At 43.6% G+C, this 24671-nt stretch overlaps 1 protein-coding gene across 1 annotated transcript; it reads left to right on the top strand.

The window, feature by feature from the left end:
* Positions 1-503: 503 nt before the first annotated feature.
* LOC115662856 (NAC domain-containing protein 90-like) lies at positions 504-1663 on the top strand. Its single transcript, XM_030584943.2, has 3 exons — positions 504-732; positions 900-1210; positions 1400-1663. The coding sequence occupies exons 1-3, from the start codon at positions 573-575 to the stop codon at positions 1661-1663; spliced, it is 735 nt and encodes a 244-aa protein (XP_030440803.1). The 5' UTR covers positions 504-572.
* The last annotated feature ends 23008 nt before the right edge of the window (positions 1664-24671 follow it).

Here is a 24671-nt window from a genome sequence, read left to right as displayed (position 1 = left end):
GGCCCAAACTCGAGACCCCAATATCTGCACCTAGATCCCAAGGGCTCTACTCTAGGTTTGTTTTTTCTCAAAAAAAATATTCAGAGTTTTCTGATAACAAATATTAGGAAATGACTTCTATCTTATTTGCAAAAGGCAACCAAATACAGGAAAATAAAAAGAGCCATTTTTTCTAAAATAGCTTTTTTTGAAAATAATTTTTCAGTGAAGTTCATTTTCTGTGAAACAAAAGAGACAAAAGCTAGCCAACAATCAGAAAAGCTCATATGAATGAGTTTTTATCAATTCAATGCACGCATTCATTATCAAATGAAGCAACTCTCTTAAGTGTTGAAAAGAGAAAAATTAAAACAGAATGTACTTTATAATTTTTCTTTTCGATCCTCTTTATTGACTTATTGCATACGTTAAAAAAATTTACTCTCTTATAGACCATGTGGTCCACTTCTATATATAGGTTTAGTCCAGATCCATTACGTTCTCCAAACCCCAAGCAACCGGTTCTGTTGTCAAGTACAACACATACGACCGCATCCATACTTTAAAAACCTAGGATATAGTAAAAGAGAAATATGATGGAGGATCGTATGACAGGCTTCAGGTTCTATCCAACTGAGGAAGAGCTAATCTCTTTCTACTTGCACAACCAGCTCGAGGGCTCGCTACAAGATCGGCTCCCCCGGATCATTCCGGTCCTCGACATTTACGCCACTGAACCATGGAATCTCCCTGGTAAAAGAACAAGAAATTGTGCTAGGCATTTCTTCATTTCTCGATCCTTCTCATTCATTGTCACCAAAAAGAAATCGTTGGGTTCTGATAAATGTGCAAACTCGTCACGAATTGTACATAAAGTTTTCAATCTCTCTTGCGGTGTTTTGTGTGTTTTGTTGTGGCAGAGCTTTCCGGAGAGGTATGCCGAGAAGACAAAGAGCAGTGGTTCTTCTTCGCTCCGATGCAGGAGAGAGAAGCCAGAGGAGGGAGACCGAGCAGAAGCACAGCGGTGGGTTACTGGAAGGCGACTGGATCGCCCAGTTCCGTCTACTCATCGGACAACAAAGTGATTGGGATGAAGAAGTCCATGGTCTTCTACGTGGGAAAAGCTCCGACAGGAACAAAAACCAAATGGAAATTGAATGAGTACAGAGCCGCAGAAACAATCTCACCTCCCAATTTGAATTCTGCAAGTTCTAGTATGCCCATGTTTAGGGTAAGCGCGTGCTTGACCTAATTGAATTTGATCTTCATTTTAGTTAATTGCATGATCAGTCTTGAACTTTTGTGAGAGATATCAGGCGGTGGAAAACATTATTTACACAAGCATGCATTACTTATCAATTGATGAGTTCTATTTGTCAACTAATATGTTGTTATTGTTTATCCCCTTGAAATGCTGTAGTTGAGGCATGAATATGCATTGTGCCGAGTGTACATTGTGTCCGGGAGCTCCCGAGCATTTGATCGTCGGCCACTAGAGTTGGTGGCTGGAGAGACAATACAATGCGGAGACGGTGGTGGCAGCGGTGGCCAATCCGCCTCCCCATCAGGATCAGTGACAGAATATAATGATGGAACTTCCAGTTGCAGGGAGAAAACTAGCATGGAATCGGAAGAACCTATATGGGATTGGGAGCACCTCAATGGGTTTTTGCAGCGTCCTTAGATAATAGATTTTCTCTAGATGAATTACCATATCTTTGAATAAAAGTTGTTTGGCAAATGATGTTTTATCCTTTATAGTTTCCATTAGGTGCTAAGAAGAATCCATATTATGTATGGATCTCAACCATAGGTAAGAATAAAAACTCCCGATGGAAGAAGGGTTAATCACAATGTTGTGTCCTCTAATTATGTGCATCCACAAGTGAATAAAAAACCATCTTGATCAAGATCCAGCATGTCTAGTATCGATTTGATGAGCCTTTTTCTTTCAGATTTTAAGTGCTTATATAGGTGTCTATACTCCATATATAAGGATAACCATCGAAAAGTAGTGCTAGCTAACATACATATGATTGTTCGCTTTGTTCTTTGCATGTCGGGAGAAGTGGGTACAGAGTGTGCAATTGCGAACAAATTAAGACGATCGAAAATTTTGAACAAGTAATAAAGCAAAAACCAGAAACAAACGTTTACGTACTTTGGCTATTTAACTACATTCGTGGACAAAGGAGGAGTTGTTTCACTCTGCGGTCAATAAGAATTACACGTGCGATTCAAGAACAAATTCTCACTATCCAAAACCATAGTTATAGTAGTCGCCTAAGAACGAACATGAAGAGACATGATATGTCCTAAGTATTCTACCAGACAAGAAAACCCTAACCACACGCCAAGCAAGTATTCTCTTTACATTTTTTGTCCTTTTTTTTCTATTTCAAAGACTTGCGTGCATCTTCGTTTGTTGAATTCCATCCTTCATAGAGAAATTTTATGAGGTACTGTAGCAAGACTGTAAGGTGTACTACTGTAATTCATAATACTACAGCATATCACATAGTGTAATGTTTGTGTGACGGTGGCCTGCAAATAAACAGACGCACATAAATATAAATTTTAAGGCTTTTTTAAGTGTAAGATCTTCTAATTTCCTTTCCTCCCCTAAGGGGAAAGAAAGAGCTCTTTTAAGGTACTTTCTTCCTGTCATTTCATTTAAATTTAGCTTCTCGTGATGACCTGAATTTATCTATACATCCGCCCCACTCATCCTAAATAATTCCTCCAAAGTGACCGTCCACTTTCCAAAATTCTAATCACCCAATGATACTTCCACTTTCCCCAAACTTTTTTTTGGCCTTTTACCGGTTAAAACCGACTTTCTCTAAATAGTATTATATAAGATCAAGAATATACATCACTTCTGACCATTTTTATATATCTCCATTTCAGTAAATACCATTCACATAACCCCGCATTGAAAAGATCAAATTGTCGCTCCTTGAAAATTCATTTTAGCATCTCACTTATTTTTTTATAGTTTGGTTTTCAGTCGGTTTTGAGTGTTTTTGGGTGGGTTTGAAAATTTAGAATTCTGGAGATAGACATTTTTTATTTTCGTTAATCGGGAGACAAAGATGATAGATGTGAATGAGTAAAGGGGTCTCCGAAAGCTCAGCTCTATGTGGTATTTTCAAAAGTAATAATATGAAAGCGGCCGCTCCTTCCGCGAAAGGTAGGGCATGTTTTTGTATATTTATCTTACTATATATCATCGAGAAGTTGACTAAGGTTTCAGCAATTTTTTATTCGTGGAGAAGGGATTCTCAAAATCTAACACCTCTTTCTCCCAAAAGTTTCTTTCGTCCTCGATGTACTTGAGCTCAATTACGATGGCCTGATAAATTTCTCCAAAGCAAAGGGTCTTCCCACTATCTTCACAACGTCAATGTCGTTCTCCGCGTAGCATTATATGTAAAACACGTGATCTCAGACATGATGAAGCCAAATCTATCACCAAGTCTTCGTCTTTGTGCCTTTTTCACGTTCGCCGGCCCATTTGAGCTTCAAGTAATGAAGTCTTGTAATATGATGCATAGGAAACTTCTATGAAACTTTCATTCAGTTTTTCAGATACGTCATATCTAGTTTCGCAGTATATGGTTATCAATCGGTAAGGTTGAGAAATGAAAATCAATTCCTAGGGTCCGCGACGGAATTGGACTTACGGCATAATTTCTTTCACTATGAAAGTTATAATATCATGGAGCTACTTTGTAAATCTTCTAAAAAAGAAAAAAAAAACAAATGTCAAATTTTGTTTCATTAGGATCATGGTTACTCATGCAAAACCAATTCGTAGCAAAAGAGCAGGATAATTGTTGACACCTATTTTTAATTTGCCCAAAATTAATTACACAAAATTTAGGAATTAATTTTCTTTAATTCCTAAAACAAAAAAATATTTCTATTTAAATGCATTGCATATAGACATTAGGCATATGTATATTAATAGGACCTATTAGAGCATATTTTCTTAAATTTAAAAAAAAAAAAAAAAAAAAAATCGAGTCGGACCGGGTCGGACCGGGCCCGACCCGGCCCATTTCTTTTTTTTTTTTTTTTCTTTTTCCCCCCGGGCCCGGCCCCCTTTTTCTTTTCTTTTTTTTTTTTCCTTCGCGCGGGCCCGGCCCGCTTTCCTTTTCTTCTTTTCCCCCCGCCGCTGCTGGGCCTGGCCCGGCCCAGCCTTCTTCCTTCCTTCCTTCCCCCTGCGCCGGTCGCTCTCTCCTCCCCTGTGCGCCACCGAAGCGTGACGCACGGCGGCGCCGCTCCTCATCGTCGTCACCCGGTCAGAGGAAGCCCAGGCGGGCACGCCACAGGGACTGGCCATTAAGGCCAGTCCCGTCTTCCCCATCTCCCAGGCTCTCTCTCCCTCTCTGCACCTTCACTGAACCGGCCCCCCCCCCTTTGCTCTGCTCCGCACCGGCCTGCAAATGGCCACGAAAGTCGTGGCGTGGCGTAGGCCGGTGCAGGCCGAGGTCACGCCGACGCAGAGAGGCAGAGAGACGCGTCGTCGCCGCCTATAAAAGCCGGAGAGAGAGAGAGAGGCCCGGTCGGCCGTTTGACAAAAGAAACAGAGCAAAGCGAAGCCGGGGAGAGAAAGAAAGAGATTGAGCGAGACAGAGAGACGGAGAGCTCATCCGGCGGCCACCGCGCCTCAGCCATCCATCCCCGTCGCCGAGCCGACGGCGGCGACACAGAGAGAGAGTCCCGGTCGGCGATTTTCAGAGAAAAACAGAGTGAGAGGAAGAAACCGAGAGAGACCGAGAGAGAATAGAGAGAGAAAGAGAGGAGAGTGGGTTTTTACAGGTCCTCAGCCGCGTCGCCGTCGCCCCTCGATCAACCGGAAGTCCCCAGACGCGCCGTCGACCGGTGAGCCTCTCCCGGTCCAGACTGCCCCTGTTCTGCTCTGTCCTCCCCTGTTTTTGCACGCGGTCCGGCCGGGACTCACGCCGGCTGAGTCGCGCGATTCCCGGGCTATGCCGTTACCGTTCCCGGTCCCCACTCGCAGTCAAACGTCAGCCGCAGCCGTCGGAGCCGACCGTGCCGCCGGACGAGGTCGAAATCGGCTGATTTCCCCCGCGCACGCCCAGTGTTCGACAAAATGCCTCAATGAGGCCGGTTTTTGTCTTGTCGCCGGCCGGCGAACGGTGGTCCGACGGCGGCCCAAGTGAGTGGTGTAGCTTAATGGTGGTACAGGGGGTCAATTTGGGGGGGAGGCGACGGTCTGGGTCGGCCGGCGGACGGCCAATTTTGGCTCCGCTGGCGTTTCTCCCCCACGGGTCTGCGAGTTCGGGTCAGACCCGACCCGAATCAGCATATCCGACCCGGGTCAACGCCCGGGTCGGATCCGTTGACCCGGGTCGATCGAAATCGACCCGGATCAGCCGATCCGACCCGGGTCAACGACCGGGTCGGATCCGTTGACCCGGGTCGGTTCCAACCAGGATCCGCCCGACCCGGTTTTATTATAATATTATTTTTTAAAAAAATAAAAAAATTGTAATAAAAAATTTTAAAAATTTTTTTTTTAAATTTAAATTACTTTTTTTTCTGTATTATTATTATTTTTTTTTTTTGAAAAAAAAAATTAAAAAAAAATTCTTCTTTTTTTAATTATGTTATATCTTAGTGTTTAATTTATTGTAGTATTATTATGCATATTTTTGTCTTGTTTAAATTAGATAAGCCTGAGATTGCACGGTAATATTTTGCATGTTAGTTTTTATTACCGTTGTATTGTTATGCATGTTTTTAATACAATTGCATGAGTGTTGTATTTTTTAATGTCATCTGACTTAGTTAAGGTTAGAACCTTAGGCTGCATGAATTGTTGTGTTCCTGACTGCTAATCGTTTCTGATTATGCACTCGCTTGATCACCTCACATGTTAGGAGAAAGGTCCTAAAATCAATCCAAATTGCCAAACAAATGTTTTCAGAAATGAACAGGGTAAAATGGTACCGAAAGGGCATTAGTTATCCAACTAGTGTAACCAAGTCCCCGAACTCATTTAATCTCTGGTTCGTAGGAATAGGGTAATTCTCCCATCACCCTATTTGGGTTTCTAATCGACCCACCCCAAATCGATTAGTGGCGACTCCTTGATATAAACCACTTGCATGTTAAACATTTAAACCCTAAGTCGCGATATGGTATGGGCTTGGGAGAGCCCGAGTTAAGTCCCGAACCTAGACTTAGCACGTACCAGGCGAGCCCCCCTTTTTTTGTATATGTTCGATAAAAAAGGGCTCGGGAGTTCGGTCGCGACAGACTGGCGACTCCGCTGGGGACTTGCATTTTTTAAAAAAGTGGACTTAGGCCAAAAATTTTATCCTGTTCAAAAATGATTTTTGTTTGGCAGCAAGGACTCCAGGTACGATACTGACATTAAGGTGTTATTTGTTCTTGCAGGTTCGAATTGATTGTTTATAATTTGTTGTGCATGCTTTGATGATTTAGCACTACACCGTTGCACACACAACCACGCTGCCGGACCTGGGCCGCGATAGGGCATGTTAGGATGGTGTTAAGAAAGTACGACCTCGAACGCGAGCCCGCGATGTAGAGGTTGCCTTTCTTTTCCCCGAAATTTATTTCTAAAAATCGTAAAGAAGTATCTTTAGCCGCTATTCACGTGACTATAAGATATTCCTTTCGATTTGGCCGAGGTTAAAAGGACTTGACACCAACGCGAGACTGCGACGGTCAGGCACCCTTTTAACTTCATGTTGCTGAGCCAGTCTAGATAGAAATCGAACCTCACTCCTCATGTGCATGTTGTTGCGATTGCCATGGTTCAAGGAAAGGTATATATTCTATCCCTTCTCATTTTTTTATATATACGGCCTACTTATTCAATTGATTTGTTACTGTTAGGCCACCCGTTGATTGCAGTCTATATACCAGGGATACGCTTATTGCGGAGCTTGTCCGTAAAAATAAGCGCCTCTGAGAGACCGTGATTTCCCCATCGTTTATAAAATGAGCATCCGGGAATGGCGCCATTTTTGTTAAAAACCCCGTCTTTTATATTTCCCTGTATTTATATTCAGGGATTTTGGTTATCTCCTGTAAAAATGTTTATGGGTTGTACAAATGTTAATATAACTCGGGCCGTTTTTTATGCTTTAAATAAAATTTTTTTGCCCATTTATGACACCATCGCGGCCTTCGGCCCAGTGGTATCCGGGGATGTAGCGTCACGGTCCGAGGCGACCGGGGTTCGAACCCCGGGGACGCCGCCTGTAATGTTAATATTAATAAAAACCCTTTTTGCTTATTTTTTCTTTGCAAATAAAGAAAATATGCAATAATATGACTAAGTCATAGAATGATTCTTTATTGGGCATTATACTCATTCATATACGCGTTTTCGCAGGTAGTTACAAAAAAAAATGGCCGAAGAAAACGTCCGCCTCAATAACATGGAAAATGAGATAAAGATGGTCTTCAATGCGATCCAAAATCTCACAAAGCAGGTGGAATCCATTCAGGGCAAACTCACACCCACGCCTGCAGCAATTGAAGTAGTGTTACCACCACCGTCTACTGGAAAAGACAAGACCTCCGCCAGCGATAGCAACGTGCCCCCGCTAGAGGATGATCCGCTTCCCCTTGCTGTCAGGAAGCCTGAACTTGAAGCTGTCAGAAAGCCTGAACTTGAAGCTGTACCGATGACAAAACAGGACAAACGACTTGCAAAGGTCGAGGAGATGCTGAAACAGCTACAAGGCCCGCAGAATGCTGTCCCACTTGACCTGTCTATATACAAACGGGTCAAAGTACCAGAAAAATTCAAGATGCCGGAATTCGAGAAGTATGACGGTACCTCATGCCCCAGACATCATTTGCACATGTATCATGTGCGGATGACCCAGTACGTTGACAATGAACCCCTCATGATTCAGACCTTTCAAGCGAGTTTGACGGGGCCAGCCCTGACATGGTATATGTCGAAGGATGTGGATACTTTTAAGTCTTGGGATGATGCCGCTGATGCATTCCTCAAGCATTATCAATTCAACCTCGACGTCACCTTTACTCGTGACGATCTGGAACGCGCTGAGAAGAAGAAGAGTGAGTCCTTCAAAGAGTATGCCACCAGATGGAGAAACTTGGCCACCCAGGTTACCCCACAACTCACTGATCATGAACAAGTGAAGTTGTTCATAAAGTCTCTTCCATATGAATACAGACACCGCCTGGTTGGTGCCACTGCTGAATCCCTTAATCGTCTTGTTCCTGTGGGCGAACGAATCGAAATGGGATTGCGTGAGGGGTGGTTTACAGACCCCACTTCCACAAGCAATAAACTCGGCATGAAGAAGGAGAAAGAACCCCTGACAGATGCAGATGTTGCATACACCCAAACCGTTCGTCCTTCCCCAATGATTCAGATGAGCAGTGGACAGCAACCGGCCTCAGGCCGCAAGCCGCCCCAAAGGCGAAATAACAAAAAGCAGTTCACGCCACTCCCTTTGCCTATGTCTCAAATCCTGCCTATTCTCCTGGAAAAGAGGTTGTTTGCTAAAGAGCCAAAGCGTGAAAATCCCGAGCGTTTCCCCAACTACGATCCCTCCAAGGCATGTGACTATCATTTGGGTGAAATGGGACATTCCGTTAATGACTGTGCTGTCTTGAAAAATAAGGTCCAGAAATTGCTGGATGCAAAGATGTTTTCATTCCGCAACGCACCACCCAATCAAGCAGGAGGCACGGATGTCGTCATTGAGTAAACTGTAGACTCAATTTCCCTTCTTTAGAATAGAGGCATATTTAATAGTTTGAATCCTCCTATGTATGAGCTTTTCTTGCTTTCTAAAGTCTTAGTTGTTTTCTAAGATTCCCAGTTTTCTGAATTTGTAATTATGCTTGGAATTTTAGTATTGCAATTTCCATTCCAACAAATGTAATTCGCCTGAACTATTCAAAAGAATTACAAATGTTTTGTTTTGAGGGCCTGAGGAAGTATTCCAAACCGGCCCGTTGATGATATCCAGCCATGTAAAGGAAAGTGTTCTGAGGCCCGGGCTTCCTCATGCTTCCTCGTTTCTAAGCTTTTGAAAATAAAACAAACGTTTTATCATTTTTCAAAAGGGCAAAAAAAAGAACGGTGGTGGAAAAATGTGCATGCTCTTAGCCCTGTTTGTTTTTCTAACTCGCTCACTTCGTGTCTCAGAGCATACTCTTTTTTGATTTGTTATTACGAATGGGACATTTGAAAATGACACAAGCTGAAGAGCACACCAGACCTTGATGATGCTAGCGGACCAACTCATCTGATAGGGGCAGTCCGAGCGAAGATCATCCAACCTTCAATGAAACATGGGGCAAATCTCACTACTACCAGTGGGTGATATCAACCCCAGAAAGTCAAAGAGAATGCTGACCATTCCTTGACCCCATGATGAGCGAAACATCATTTCGTACAAAAGTCGGGGGCAGATCAAGAAAAGATTATCCCTTTTGAAAGAAAAGGTATGTCTTATTCCTTAACAAATTTTGGAAATGACATTCCATCCCTTTTCTTTTGCAGATAATGAACTGGGGAACATGCTAGACTCTGACGTGCTAGTGAGCCGGATAGAACACCAATGTCGGGACCTCTCGAATGAAACATGACGAAGAAGTGCTTAATTAGAAGAGTAGACTAAGGGGCATGCGATCTCCCAGTCCATCAAAAAGGGTGTATTTCGTTCCTAAAGTTCATCCACTTTAGCATAGAAATAACATATCTTTTTCTTTTACATAGGACAAAATTGAGTAAAGAACACTCATGGTACAAGCAGCTGGAAAGGACTTTGCATATGACAAAATGGCGTCAAGGCAGATCTTGACAACCACAGAAGTCTCGATGGTAGTCATGCCCTTGTTCGTCAAAGACCTTTAAAGTAGAGATTAGCTTTGCTGCGAAGATCCCCATGCAAGCAATTGCACATACCCTGTGCATGTCAGGAATCATATGATTCCCGAGAAACTCCCCGACGTACCGGAGCCGCATTGACACAGCATCCGCTGACAATAGAACCCTTTATTCGGGAGCACCCCTAATTATAGAGGATTTCATTCGAGCTTCGAGACCTAGAATATGGAGGAGCAGATTGAGACAAAGAAGGCTGAACAAAGTAAAGAGGAGAAAAGACTCTGCTAGCTTTGAAGGCAAAATGGAAGAAGGGTAATTTGTATCGTTCTCAATTTACCCTCAATCCTCTCATTTCTAACATAAGCTCCTGTTTTTGTTAGGAGGGAATTATCGACATCCGAGGAAACTCAAGGAGTTGCCAATTTAATTTCAAATGAAGGGAATCACGAAGGGTAATGTGGTATCGTTCCCAATTCCTGTCCCTCAAAGAGCCGTTCATTAACACGGTCTTTCTCATTACCTTGCAGGTTTGCCCTACTGTTGCAACATAGGTAAGTATCTCTTTCTCTAAAAAATTCTCTCATACGAGTACAAAGAAACAAAGGAGGAGGAAACATGTTAAAGCAAACAAATGTTTAACCTTCCCCCAAGTGCATTGCATGTCTATTAGAAAGAATTTCGCATGGTAATTTTACCTGTTTAATTCACCAATTCCCTGTGAAAATCTGGACAATTCGACGAATGGTGTCGAACTGCTCCGATGTATTGAACGAGGTGTCTCAGGATGATGAGAGGCAATCCTTAGTCTATACACATTCTCAAGTACCAAACCCATGTAAGATGAGCGAAAAGGTTCCACTTCTACAAGGTAAAGGGGTTTCTCGCATAAGGTACGGTAGCCAAAATGACGAGAGGCAGTTCATTTCTCTGCCCCATACACTACCATTAATCCTTTGCTTGACCATTTGAGCCCATACACTTGGAGGTTCTTTTTAAATCACCCCTGTTAAGAATCACCCCACATTGGGGCAGCTTGAGGTAAATCAGCATCACAGGGAGAATTCAAATTCAGAGGGAGCAAGAAGAACGTCCCTCCCTTTCGATCACCGCCCCTGTGACTTCGGCCTCGTCGTTTTCACAGATCCGGTGGTCCTCGACAGGGTCCTCCAAGACAAGCACACCATCGACGGCTGAACAGTCGAGGCTAAGAGGGCTTCGTCAAGAGAGAAGCAGCAAACTAAAACCTGTCCAAAATGCCAATATCTTATTGATAACAGTGATGTTATCACTGAGCAAGACAGGAAGGATGAGGAGTTTGTAATATCTAAAATTTTCTATGATCATCAGCTGCAACAGCTCACACAAGGTGAAAAGATGAATAGAAATTTTCTTGCTCTCATTTGCATTAATCTTTGAGTGTTTTTATTGCAGATGAACTCTCACAATAATTTAAGTGCCATAGGATGACGAAGAGCAGTTCTTCTTCTATCCCATACACTCATATCCCTTGCTAGCCCAATTGAGCCGGCGATTTCATTTCGTACCAACCTAGTTGGTGATCATCCCCTACACCGGGGCAAGGCAAAAGTCACCACAGCTTGAGCATCAGGGTCCAAAGTACCGAATCAAGATGAAGACTCCAAGAGCCTAATAACATTGTCTGCTCAAACTTGTTTAGGCTAGTCCTGACAACACCAAAAGAGCAGTAAAAAAAAATGCTGAAAACTAGGGGCATGAAAAAGCAGTGTGCCTGGTAAAAGCAAGGCCAATGCCCATGAATAAAAAAACAAAGAAAAAGAAAAAGGAGAAGAAGAAAAACGATGAAAAGACGACCCCTAAGGGTTAAACTTGAGTTCTTCTTCGATACAAATTCCTACTTTAGGAACTCTGTCTTGACAAAGATCTGTCACAGAGATAGAATGGTATCCAGGAAAATGCTGGACGCAGAAGCTCCTCAAGAAAAAGTTGTCAAAGAAGCTAAAACACGGGATTACCCAGGGAGTTTTCCAAAAGAGTCCCGACGGTGGAGAAAAAGGCTGGTGACAATGCCAAGATGATCACCAACTCTCACCCTTACACACATTTTTTAGCCTAACGATCCTTTCGTTTCTCAACCTGTGAACCGAGCCCACGTTACGTCCCTCATGAAGTCTCTTCTGACTAGGACACTTGATTTAACGTGAAATTTTAAATGTTTATAAACAACGCTCGAGGAAGTGCGAGCAAGACTATTTCTATCTCGTTTTGCAGGGTTCTTGACTTGTAAACCCAGAGATGATTGCAGAATATTTTCTTTCATGGCCTTGACTTGAACAGTCACCTTCATTAAGCCATTAACCAAGCCTACATTACGACCCTGAAGAAGAACTCTCAGATTGGCAGCGTTGTACCGCTTGCGAGAAAACTCAGACCCTTGCGGATGTGATAACGGTCAGATTGAGTGTTTTCGATGTTCCCGCATTAATGGACGGGACAAATAGCCCTTTTCAACGAGAGCGAGTGGAAAGTCCTTTCTGACTGAGAATCCCTCGTTCAGCATCTTGAGAAGTCCACCTCCCGAGTGAATATTGTCTTGATTGACCCTTAGTGGATGTTTGGTGATGCAAACATGGCGAAATCATCATGCATGAACTTTCAAATACACATTCTGGGATAGCCTAGCTTGTCTATCCTTGATGAATGCATGTATGTTTGCACTAACCCTCTTTGACAGGTAAAATATCTTCAAAGACTCAAAGAACATATGACCTTTGGAGCGTCTCCAAAGATGTCACAGAAAATTTCTTCCGCTCCCCAAGTGGAATTGACACAGCATGCTTTTGCTGCTCAGAGTTCTAATCCCCAGTGATAGAATACGAAAATTCGGGCGCTGGAGAAGCCCTCATTATCATCGCAGAAGAGATGCCCTGAAAAAGGTCGGGTATTCAGCAGATGATACATCAAACCTCCGAGTACGAAATCCCAGGTATTTCATCAGATTTCTTTTCAAACTACCCAGAAGGTAAACGGGGTGTTTCTTTGAAAAAGAAAAGCATCTTGACTAGCTGGTCAAGATATTTCATACGATATTCAAGAATAACCTCAGTTGTCTATCTCTCCGATGAATACGTATATCTTTGTACAAAGAAAAACTTGTCTAACAGGAGACACGCCCTTAAGAGACAGGAACGTGCCCAGGTAAGTACATTTTACCCATGCCGGTTCCAAAAATCCAGGTACCTATGATTGTTATGGTATCCCCTTCTGAACATCGGATTGACCCCGTTGTTCACCCTCCTGAGCATGGGACTGATCCCCATGTTCACATCAAATCCTCGGGCGAGGACCCCCAGGTGCTCATCGTTTGAGCCTTTTCAAGACCTGCTGGCGAGGACCCACCAGGCAAACCATCAAATCCTCGGGCGAGGACCCCCAGGTGCTCATCGTTTGAGCCTTTTCAAGACCTGCTGGCGAGGACCCACCAGGCAAACCAACAAATCCTCGAGCGAGGACCCCCAGGTGCTCATCGTTTGAGCCTTTTCAAGACCTGCTGGCGAGGACCCACCAGGCAAACTAACAAATCCTCGGGCGAGGACCCCCAGGTGCTCATCGTTTGAGCCTTTTCAAGACTTGCTGGCGAGGACCCACCAGGCAAACCGTCAAATCCTCGGGCGAGGATCCCCAAGTACTTTGACAAACAAAATCCAGTCAGTCAAGGCGACCGAAGAAAGGTTCGGGTCCTAGACAGGCAAAATCCAGTCAGTCAAGGCGACCGAAGAAAGGTTCGGGTCCTAGACAGACCAAATGAAATCCAGTCAAGGCGACCGAAGAAAGGTTCGGGTCCTAGGCAAGCGATTTTCCCCAGTCGAGGCGACCGAAGGTAAATTCGGGTCCGAGACAAATGAAATCCAGTCAAGGCGACCGAAGATAGGTTCGGGTCCTAAGCAAGCGATTTCCCCAGTCAAGGCGACCGAAGAAAGGTTCGGGTCCTAGACAAAAATAATCCCCGTCAAAGCGACCGAAGAAAGGTTCGGGTCCTAGACAAACCATTTTTTCCGTCAAGGCGACCGAAGACAGGTTCGGGTCCTCGACACACAATATCAACTATCTGGAATTACTCTACCCTTCGGCAAGGTAAGTAGCCCCAGGTATGTTTTTATTTGCTTTAGCATGCATCATTTTATATCGCATCATAAAAATGGGACTCCGGTCTCGCCAAAAATAACATTCATTGAACATGCATGGGCCAAATTTAGGTGCCATTTTATCTTTGAACGTAACCTCTGCGAGCTCAATCTCTGCGAGCTCACCTTCAAAGAGGGGCAGCTGTTGACACCTATTTTTAATTTGCCCAAAATTAATTACACAAAATTTAGGAATTAATTTTCTTTAATTCCTAAAATAAAAAAATATTTCTATTTAAATGCATTGCATATAGACATTAGGCATATGTATATTAATAGGACCTATTAGAGCATATTTTCTTAAATTTAAAAAAAAAAAAAAAAAATCGAGTCGGACCGGGTCGGACCGGGCCCGACCCGGCCCATTTCTTTTTCTTTTTTTTTTTCTTTTTCCCCCCGGGCCCGACCCCCTTTTTCTTTTCTTTTTTTTCCTTCGCGCGGGCCCGGCCCGCTTTCCTTTTCTTCTTTTCCCCCAGCCGTCAGCCCGGCCCGGCCGCCTTCTTCCTTCCTTCCTTCCCCCGCGCGGCCGCTCTCTCCTCCCTCCGTTCTCCCCGTGCGCCACCGGGCGTGACGCACGGCGGCGCCGCTCCTCATCGTCGTCACCCGGTCGAGGAAGCCCAGGGCGGGCACGCCACGTGACCGGCCATTAAGGCCCCCCCGTCTTTCCCCATCTCCCGTGCTCTCTCTCCTCTCTCCGCCCCGTCTCTCGCACCTTCACCGAACCGCCCCCCTCTTTGCTCTCGCTCCGCACCGGCTCGCAAATGGCCACGAAAGTCGTGGCGTGGCGTAGGCCGGTGCAGGCCGAGGTCACGTCGACGCAGAGAGGCAGAGAGACGCGTCGTCGCCGCCTATAAAAGCCAGAGAGAGAGAGAGAGGCCCGGTCGGCCGTTTGACAAAAGAAACAGAGCAGAGCGAAGCCGGGGAGAGAAAGAAAGAGATTGAGCGAGACAGAGAGACGGAGAGCTCATCCGGCGGCCACCGCGCCTCAGCCATCCATCCCCGTCGCCGAGCCGACGGCGGCGACACAGAGAGAGAGTCCCGGTCAGCGATTTTCAGAGAAAAACAGAGTGAGGAAGAAACCAAGAGAGACCGAGAGAGAATAGAGAGAGAAAGAGAGGAGAGTGGGTTTTTACAGGTCGTCAGCCGCGTCGCCGTCGCCCCTCGATCAACCGGAAGTCCCCAGACGCGCCGTCGACCGGTGAGCCTCTCCCGGTCCAGACTGCCCCTGTTCTGCTCTGTCCTCCCCTGTTTTTGCACGCGGTCCGGCCGGGACTCGCGCCGGCTGAGTCGCGCGATTCCCGGCCTATGCCGTCACCGTTCCCGGTCCCCACTCGCAGTCAAACGTCAGCCGCAGCCGTCGGAGCCGACCGTGCCACCGGACGAGGTCGAAATCGGCTGATTTCCCCCGCGCACGCCCAGTGTTCGACAAAATGCCTCAATGAGGCCGGTTTTTGTCTTGTCGCTGGCCGGCGAACGGTGGTCCGACGGCGGCCCAGGTGAGTGGTGTAGCTTAATGGTGGTACAGGGGGTCAATTTGGGGGGAGGCGACGGTCTGGGTCGGCCGACGGACGGCCAATTTTGGCTTCGCCGGCGTTTCTCCCCCACGGGTCTGCGAGTTCGGGTCAGACCCGACCCGAATCAGCATATCCGACCCGAGTCAACGCCCGGGTCGGATCCGTTGACCCGGGTCGGTTCCGACCCGGATCCGCCCGACCCGGTTTTATTATAATATTATTTTTTAAAAAAATAAAAAAATAAAAAAATAAAAAAATTTTAATAAAAAAATTTTAAAAAAAAATTTTTTTTTAAATTTAAATTACTTTTTTTCTGTATTATTATTATTTTTTTTTTCAAAAAAAAAAATTTTTTAAAAATTCTTCTTTTTTTAATTATGTTATATCTTAGTGTTTAATTTATTGTAGTATTATTATGCATATTTTTGTCTTGTTTAAATTAGATAAGCCTGAGATTGCACGGTAATATTTTGCATGTTAGTTTTTATTACCGTTGTATTGTTATGCATGTTTTTAATACAATTGCATGAGTGTTGTATTTTTTAATGTCATCTGACTTAGTTAAGGTTAGAACCTTAGGCTGCATGAATTGTTGTGTTCCTGATTGCTAATCTTTCTGATTATGCACTCGCTTGATCACCTCACATGTTAGGAGAAAGGTCCTAAAATCAATCCAAATTGCCTGATAAATGTTTTCAGAAATGAACAGGGTAAAATGGTACCGAAAGGGCATTAGTTATCCAACTAGTGTAACCAAGTCCCCGAACTCATTTAATCTCTGGTTCGTAGGAATAGGGTGATTCTCCCATCACCCTATTTGGGTTTCTAATCGACCCACCCCAAATCGATTAGTGGCGACTCCTTGATATAAACCACTTGCATGTTAAACATTTAAACCCTAAGTCGCGATATGGTATGGGCTTGGGAGAGCCCGAGTTAAGTCCCGAACCTAGACTTAGCACGTACCAGGCGAGCCCCCCTTTTTTTGCATATGTTCGATAAAAAAGGGCTCGGGAGTTCGGTCGCGACAATAATTATCCAAAAAAATCCTAAACATATTATACGGTAGCCAATTTAGATCTAAATCTTTCAATTGCGCTAATTTTAGTCCTAAACATTTTAATGATTTGCCAATATGGTCATTCCAGTCAGTTTTGGCCGAAAATCACTAACATAGATGCTGGCCATCGACGCTAACGTGGATGATTTTTGGAATTTTTAAATTTTTCTAATTTTTTTCCCTTTTTTTCCTATTTCTTTTTCTTTCACCTATGGCTAGTACTCAACCACGGCTAGTGACCAACTAAAGATCGGCCACAGGCAAGGTGTGACAAGCGTAGGCCGCAAGGCCCTCACCTAGGCGTGGCTAGCAAGGGCAGTGGCGCCCTCATCCAAATTTGGCGAGGGTATCACAACTCTCGCCAGGTCTGAGCAACACCCTCACTAGATCTAGGCGAGGGGCAGTCAAAAAGAGCAGCCCTCGCCAGATCTAACAAGGCTGACCCTAGCCCAGGCGAGACTGACCACAAGTGAAAACAAAATAAAAGGGAAAGGAAAAAAAAATTCAGAGTTTGCCAACTACATCAGAGCCTGCCACTACATCAGAGCCTGCCACACCATGCAGGAGATCAGCTCTAACTGGACCACCACGTTAGCGAATTTTGGCAAAAACTGGCCGAAATTACTACATTGGCAAATCGTCATAAGGATTAGCACTAAATTGGTACAATTAAAAGATTTCTAACTTAATTGGCCATCGTACAATAAGTTTTAGACTTTTTGAATAATTTTCCCACAAAAGAGCTATCCTTTTATTAATGAAGTTACTTTCTCTTTTATCGTGTTAGTTTTCGGTATATGAGGCATCTTACTCTTTCATTTAAATGCAAATCAACTGATGAATGAAACTATGGCAAATGTTTTCGAATCATCAATCTTTTCAAAACCTGCTAAACGAAATCTATTTTTAATAACGGCAATTGTCTTGATCGTGAACTCCAATATCAGTTAGAGATGATCGGTTCCCGGTCCGATCTGATTCCAAGGTAGGATCGGGAACAGGATCGGGAGGACCAGGACGACCGGTTCCCAAAATTGCGAACCGAGGACCAGACCGGTTGGTCCTACGACCGAGAACCGAATCGGATGGTGGTCCGATCTGGTTTCGATACAGTCCAATAGAACCGGTCACTTAGGGTTTAATTCAAATTTTACTAATTTTTGTCAATGAAGTTCGCTTAAGGTATAGTTCACATTTTACTAATTGTTTTTTGTTTAAAAAGTATTTGTAGTCAGTCCAGTCCGGTTCCTCCTTGGAATTGGGAACCGAACTGCCCGGACACCAATTCCACTTCTAGGAACTGGGAATTGGACCGAACCGGTTGGTTCGGTCCATTTCTGGCGGTTTCCTGTTTGGATGGTACGTTTTGCATACTCCTAATATTAGTAAGCAAGGAGACCATCTGCCAAAAGAAATACAAAAAAATATATGTGCCATATAGGGACAACATAATACCTGTCGCTAGAAATGACTCTATCTAAACATCATGTCATGATCGAGCTAATAAGACGAATTTTTGTCCGTAAGTAAAGACTTTTATCTTATGTCAACTTAAATTTATCCGTCTTTGAACACCTCGAGGAAGAATTGATAAATTCTTAGAACAATTATAAATCACCTAACTTTTCGGTAACTTATTGATAACTTATCAACATTATTATGAAATTAGCACAATAAGTAAATCACTGACTCTTCTTATTTTTTACCAACTTTTGTCTTTCTTTTTTGTAGGCATCTCATATTTATCAGCTTTTATATGAATTTATCAATTTTTCTTTGAGTGACTTACTACTAATTGTGCATCACTAACTCTTATTTAAGCTAGTTACCAATGCTTCTTTGTTTTTTTTTGGGAAAAAACCACCAAAAATCCCAAACTTTCCCACTTGTGACACATTTACCCCGAACTTTTTTTTGTGACACCAAAAACCCCAAACTTTGTTATTTGTGACACATTTACCCCGATATACATTGTCCATGGGCATTTTCGTCTTTTTAGCTTTTTCTTTTTCTTTTTACTTTTTTTTTTCTTTCCGGCGAGGGCCCCTCGCCGGCGTCGGGCGAGGGCCGCCCTCGCTCGCCCGTGCGAGTGCGAGCCCCGCCCGACGCCGGCGAGGCTCGCCTCGCTGGGCGAGCGAGGGCGAGCCTCGCCGGCGTCGGGCGAGCCTCGCCCGGCTCAGGGCGAGGCTCGCCCTCGCCCGGGAGAGCGAGGCGGGGCTCGCCCGACGCCGGCGAGGCTCGCCCGACGCCGGCGAGGCTCGCCCGACGCCGGCGAGGCTCGCCCGACGCCGGGCGAGGCTCGCCCTCCTCGCCCGGGCGAGGGCGAGGCTCGCCGGCGTCGGGCGAGCCTCGCCTCGCTCACCCAGCCGGGCGAGGCTCGCTCGACGCCGGCGAGCCTCGCCCTCCCTCGCCCGGCCCGGGCGAGGAGGGCGAGGAGGCGAGGCTCGCCGGCGTTGGGCGAGCCTCGCCTCGCCCGGGCGAGCGAGGCGAGGCTCGCCGGCGCCGGGCGAGCCTCGCCCCGGCTCCGGGCGAGGAGGGCGAGGCTCGCCCGACGCCGGCGAGGCTCGCCCTCACCTGGGCGAGCGAGGGCAAGGCTCGCCGACGCCGGCGAGGCTCGCCTCGCTCGCCCGTGCGAGTGGCGAGCCTCGCCGGCGTCGGGCGGGGCTCGCCTCGCTGGGCGAGCGAGGTCGAGCCTCGCCCGACGGCCGGCGAGGGCGGCCCTCGCCCGACGCCGGCGAGGGCCCCCCTCGCCGGAAAGAAAAAAAAGTAAAAAGAAAAAGAAAAAGCTAAAAAGACGAAAATGTCCATGGACAATGTATATCGGGGTAAATGTGTCACAAATAACAAAGTTTGGGGTTTTTGGTGTCACAAAAAAAAGTTCGGGGTAAATGTGTCACAAGTGGGAAAGTTTGGGGTTTTTGGTGGTTTTTTCCCTTTTTTTTTTAAGTTAACACCAACTTTTTACACTTATTTACTAACAAATTAAATGTACTAACTATTATAGAGAAATACTAACTTTATATGAATGTCTTACCAATACTAGACAGTAACTTAATGGGAGAAAAGTTGGTGAGTCATGCTAATTTAGGTTGATAATTTTATATATGAGTTGATAAAATCAAAATGTCAGTAAGTTATGTTGATAAAAGTAGGGAAGTTAGTACAAATAACACTAATTCGAAACTACCAAAAAAATATGCAATTGCATAAAAATGTTGATATATTACCAAAAATTTACCCGAAAACGCCAGTCATTTTTTGACCAACATTTTTATGAATAATTTTAATGGTACTAAATTTTTATGACGAAAATACTCGCATATATATATATATATATATATATATATATATATATATATCTAAAATCTTCGAGTTCGAGAACTATTTTGTGCCATTTTTCTTAGCCGGTGATATTAGAGATATTTTCTCTCACTAATTTATTGTTTAGTCTTTGCCCCTCCTCGTTCCTCTCTCTTCAATAAGTATCTTATTATTTAATTACCTGTAACTCCTTTATGTTTAAGAAACATTTTTTGCTTCTAACATATGATTTCCCAGACGAAACTATTAATATGTATAAAATTTCTATCGAAGTTATACTACACACAATATGAAAATATAAGGTCATTTAATGTCTTTGAATTTGTTTTTATATTCATTAGTTGCTCCAAAATTAAGATAATAGTTTATGTATGTGTATGATTTTTATTCTCTAATACATAAATGTGACGTTGTACTCATGCTTACATTTTTCATACTTCATTTTAATATATATGGAAAATCGCCCAAAAAGTTGCTATTCGTCTTTTACGTGGAGAATCTTCATCTATTAAGTTCCCATTTAACTAACTTAATTAATGAGAAAAGGCCAGAACCCCCTTTCCCTTGATCTTGGAAGATGGGCATTGCGGTAGAATGAGTTGAGAAATTATAAGGCCGAAGATAGGATTGACGAATTTGTGTATATTTCGATATATTATAATGAAGATTACATCAGCCTATTTATAGGCTTTATGAAATGACTAAATAAGATAACATATCAATCAAGATACGTACAATCAAAAAGAGATATTTACACAATCTTGAGAAATACAAAAAATCATCAGAATTATTCTAAATATTTCTAACATCCCCTCAAATTGAAGATGTCAACTTGAGTTTTAATACAAGTCTGAACATTTTCCAATGGTCGATACATGGCGGCTTCCGGCAGCTGTTCATGGTAAACCTTCCAAGTCTAGCTGATCTGTGAGCGGCAAGTCTAGTGGTGGTGTGCCTTCTCGAAAGACACGCGAAATGTCGAGAATTGAAGGGGAAATAGCAAGAGACTGATGCTGCTAACTTGCAAAACAGTAACTGACGCGGCCTATACGATTGGCGTCATAGCATCAAGCGGCCTATACAAATGGCTTGGGAAAATAGCTACTAAGCGATGCAGCCTATGCCACCTCTGTGAAAGGCCTAGGTGATGCAGAGCGCTTCCTCGTATGAGAGGGCTCTGCAGACAATGGACAAAAATACGTTGGCTAATGAACGAGATAAATAATATTGAAATCAACATTGACCGAAGGATATTAAGACTTATTGGGAAAAAAAAACAAGAAGCAAAATTTGCTATGGATGGGCACTTGGGTATGCACTGATTGAAATTATAACGCAGAAAACAAGATTGAGAAATTTGTGTATATTTTGATATATCATAATGAAGATTACATCGGCTTATTTATAGGGTTTATGAAATGACTAAATAAGCTAATATATCAAGATACAGACAATCAAAAAGAGATATTTGCACAATCTTAAGAGAAACAAAAAACCATCAGAATTATCCTAAATTTCTCTAACAAGGTCCGAGATAAAGTCGAGTTCGAGCTGATTGAATTGAATTTCCAATTTTTGTAATTCGTTGTCCAGAGATTACGAACTGAATTCAAATGTATTTATCGGATCCCGTTGCACACTCCCTCCAGGTTCTTGATTTTTAGCCTCTTGATTGTTTTTCCTCTAGTTCCGCTTCCCGTTTCGCAGTAGGAATTTGCTAGGTGTGATTTCTTTCACTCTTTAGTGGACTGTAAGGCCGGTTGGTTGTAGGATATTTGTGGGTTCTTTGACTTATTTCTTCGGTTCTTGTTCTTAGTGCTCGGAAACGTGTCGAGAGTCTCTGCTGATTCTATAGATGTAGGGTGAATGTTGTGTTGGCCGGCCCGTATGGCTCGGCCGAGCGCCCTAGAATTACCATAGTGAGATATTGACGGTACAATAAAAGGATGGATAGAATTTGAGCACCTGATTTGGATTCCATCGTCCTGGATGCGGAAATAACGACGAACCGGTGCCGTAGGTCTTCTCCCCTGTCACCCCCGAAGTCCCGGCGCTATGAGACCGCCTCAGCTAGCTCACGGAAGCCTTAGGTGAGTTTTGAGAGCGTTTGAGAGAGATTGGAGAGTTTGGTGTAGAGGAGGGACCTCCAGCGCTATTTATAGAGTTTCCAGCTAGGCCCTCTCATAACGGGTCGGGCCGAACTCGGCCCACACAAGCCGGGCCCATATCCGACCAATCAAGAAACCTTATATCCAACCTTATTAGACCAGACCCGCAAGCGGGTAATAACAATCTCAATTAATGTAACCCACATCAGGAAAACGTTACATTCTCCCACTTGGGCTATATTAATTGAAATCGTACCTTATGTGCACCTTTATTTGGTCTATGGATAATTCTTAATAATCAATCCGATCCCATAAAGTTTCAAACACCAAATCATGGCAGTAACTGCATGTAATCACGCAGAGCCTTCCATGGTCACAAGTGCCTTAGACTTTACTGATATGGATTCGATATGGTTGTGTGGCAAACGGATGACACCTCATAAAGAGTGATAGCTCATGTGTCATCCCCTTTTGTCAATCCTCATTCTATTTCCTTAAGTGCCACAAAAACCTGATGTGTCACTAAAGAATATCTTTATAGTTCCAATGAACCTACATATATCTTATCCTTATTGTTAACATTACTTTATGTGTAATAAGACATATCCTTAAGGCTAATAACTGAATGTCCATAGCCTTTACTCAAGGTTTACACAGTACCTTAAGATTTTCACCTTATATGTGTATTTAACATGACAACAATGTATTCAGAAACACCTTATTGAATACAAATGAGTTGATACACATCCAAATTGTTACAAAGAGTAACAAAACATAGATGTAAACTTTATTAGAGCATAAATAAAAGCAACTCCCACTAAACAACAGTATCACATGATACTCCTAAGCCCATACTAACGACATGTCTTTCAAAAATACAAGGGCGAAGGCCTTTAGTTAGTGGATCTGCTACCATATCATCTGTGGAAATGTGCTCTACTGTAATGTCACCATCCCTGACTTTTTCCTTTATGGTCAAGTACTTGACCTCCATATGCTTAGACCCCTTGAGACCTCTGTTGTTGTTAACAAACAACACTGCAGAATTATTGTCACAATACAACTGTATGGGCCGATCCACAAAATCAAATACGGTCAACTCTCTAATGAGGTTCCGGAGCCAAATTGCCTGAGTAGCGACCGAAAAGCATGCTACAAACTCCACTTGCATGGTAGAGGATATCATTGATTTCTGTTTCTCACTTTCCCATGATACTGCACCTCCTGCTAACTTAAAGACGTAACCCGTTGTCGACTTCGTTTCATCCTAACAGCCAGTAAAGTCTGAATCCGAATACCCTACCAGCTATAGGTCTTGAACATGTCTGTAGATCAACATATAGTCTTTTGTCCTCTTTAAATACCTCAAAACCTTCTTGGCAGCAACCCAGTGATCGTGTCTTGGATTTGACTGATATCTACCTAGAAGTCCTATTGCAAAAGCAATGTCTGGTTTAGTGCAAACTTGAGCATATATGATACTTCCAAGCGCACTAGCATAAGGTATATCCTTCATTTGGGTTTTCTCAATATCTGTATGAGGACACTGTGACAGACTCAGTTTATCACCCTTTACGACAGGAGCAATTCCTGGCCTGCAGTGCTGCATACTGAATCTTTCTAAAATACGATCAATATATGTCCTCTGAGACAAACCCAATACTCGGCGAGAACGATCCCTATGGATCTCAATGCCTAGGACAAAAGACTCCTCATCAAGGTCCTTCATGTCAAAATGCTTCGACAACATTCGCTTTGTCTCATGTAGTAAACCAATATCACTACTCGCAAGTAAGATGTCATCTACATAGAGTATGAGAAAAATAAATTTCCTCCCACTGACCTTGCTGTATATACACTGATCCAACTTGTTCTCAACAAAACCGAATGAAGTGACAACACTATGAAACTTCAAATACCATTGTCTAGAAGCTTGCTTGAGACCATAAATAGACTTCTTCAATCTACACACAAGTTCACCTGAATCATCAGCTGCAAAACCTTCGGGTTGCACCATATAGACTTCCTCATCAAGGTCTCCATTCAGAAAGGCAGTCTTAACATCCATCTGGTGTAACTCCATGTCAAAATGAGCTATTAATGCCATAATCACTATGAAAGAATCTTTAGAAGAGACTGGAGAAAAAGTTGCCTCATAGTCTACTCCTTCTTTCTGAGTGAAACCCTTGGCTACCAGTTTGGCTTTGAACTTCTCAATCTTTCCTTTGGAGTCTCTTTTAATCTTGTATACCCATTTGCAACCGATGGGCTTGTAACCTTTAGGCAATTCAACAAGCTCCTAAACACCATTATATTTCATAGACTGTATCTCGTCTTTCAGTGCATCCACCCACATATCTGATTGAGGACAAGAAATAGCATTTGAATGAGTTACTGGATCAACCACGCAGCCTATATCGTAGTCATGCTCTCCCAGATAAACCATATAATCTGGTGGTATAACCGATCATCTCTGCCTGATAGATCTCCTTAATGGAACTATTACAATCTCATCCTGCACCTGAGGGGCTTGAAGTACTTCATCAGGAGCTGTTTCAATAACAGAATCGTGGACCACAACAGGCTCAGTCTGTGGTGTAGGGGTCTCCATTATCATCTGTATAGGTAGAGAGAAAGACACAC

This window comes from Syzygium oleosum, unplaced genomic scaffold (genome assembly GCF_021117445.2).
Source record: "Syzygium oleosum isolate NSW1041296 unplaced genomic scaffold, Sole_v2.1 Sole_v2.07, whole genome shotgun sequence".
NCBI lineage: Eukaryota > Viridiplantae > Streptophyta > Magnoliopsida > Myrtales > Myrtaceae > Syzygium > Syzygium oleosum.
This window is presented reverse-complemented; position numbering and strand designations above follow the sequence as displayed.

What these genes read in the sequence shown, in the direction of transcription:
- LOC115662856 (XM_030584943.2), top strand. Translation starts at nt 573, where the DNA reads ATGATGGAGGATCGTATGACAGGCTTCAGGTTCTATCCAACTGAGGAA. An exon ending in TGAACCATGGAATCTCCCTG is followed by an intron (nt 733 to 899) that starts GTAAAAGAACAA and finishes TTGTTGTGGCAG; the next exon opens with AGCTTTCCGGAGAGGTATGC. An exon ending in CTAGTATGCCCATGTTTAGG is followed by an intron (nt 1,211 to 1,399) that starts GTAAGCGCGTGC and finishes GAAATGCTGTAG; the next exon opens with TTGAGGCATGAATATGCATT.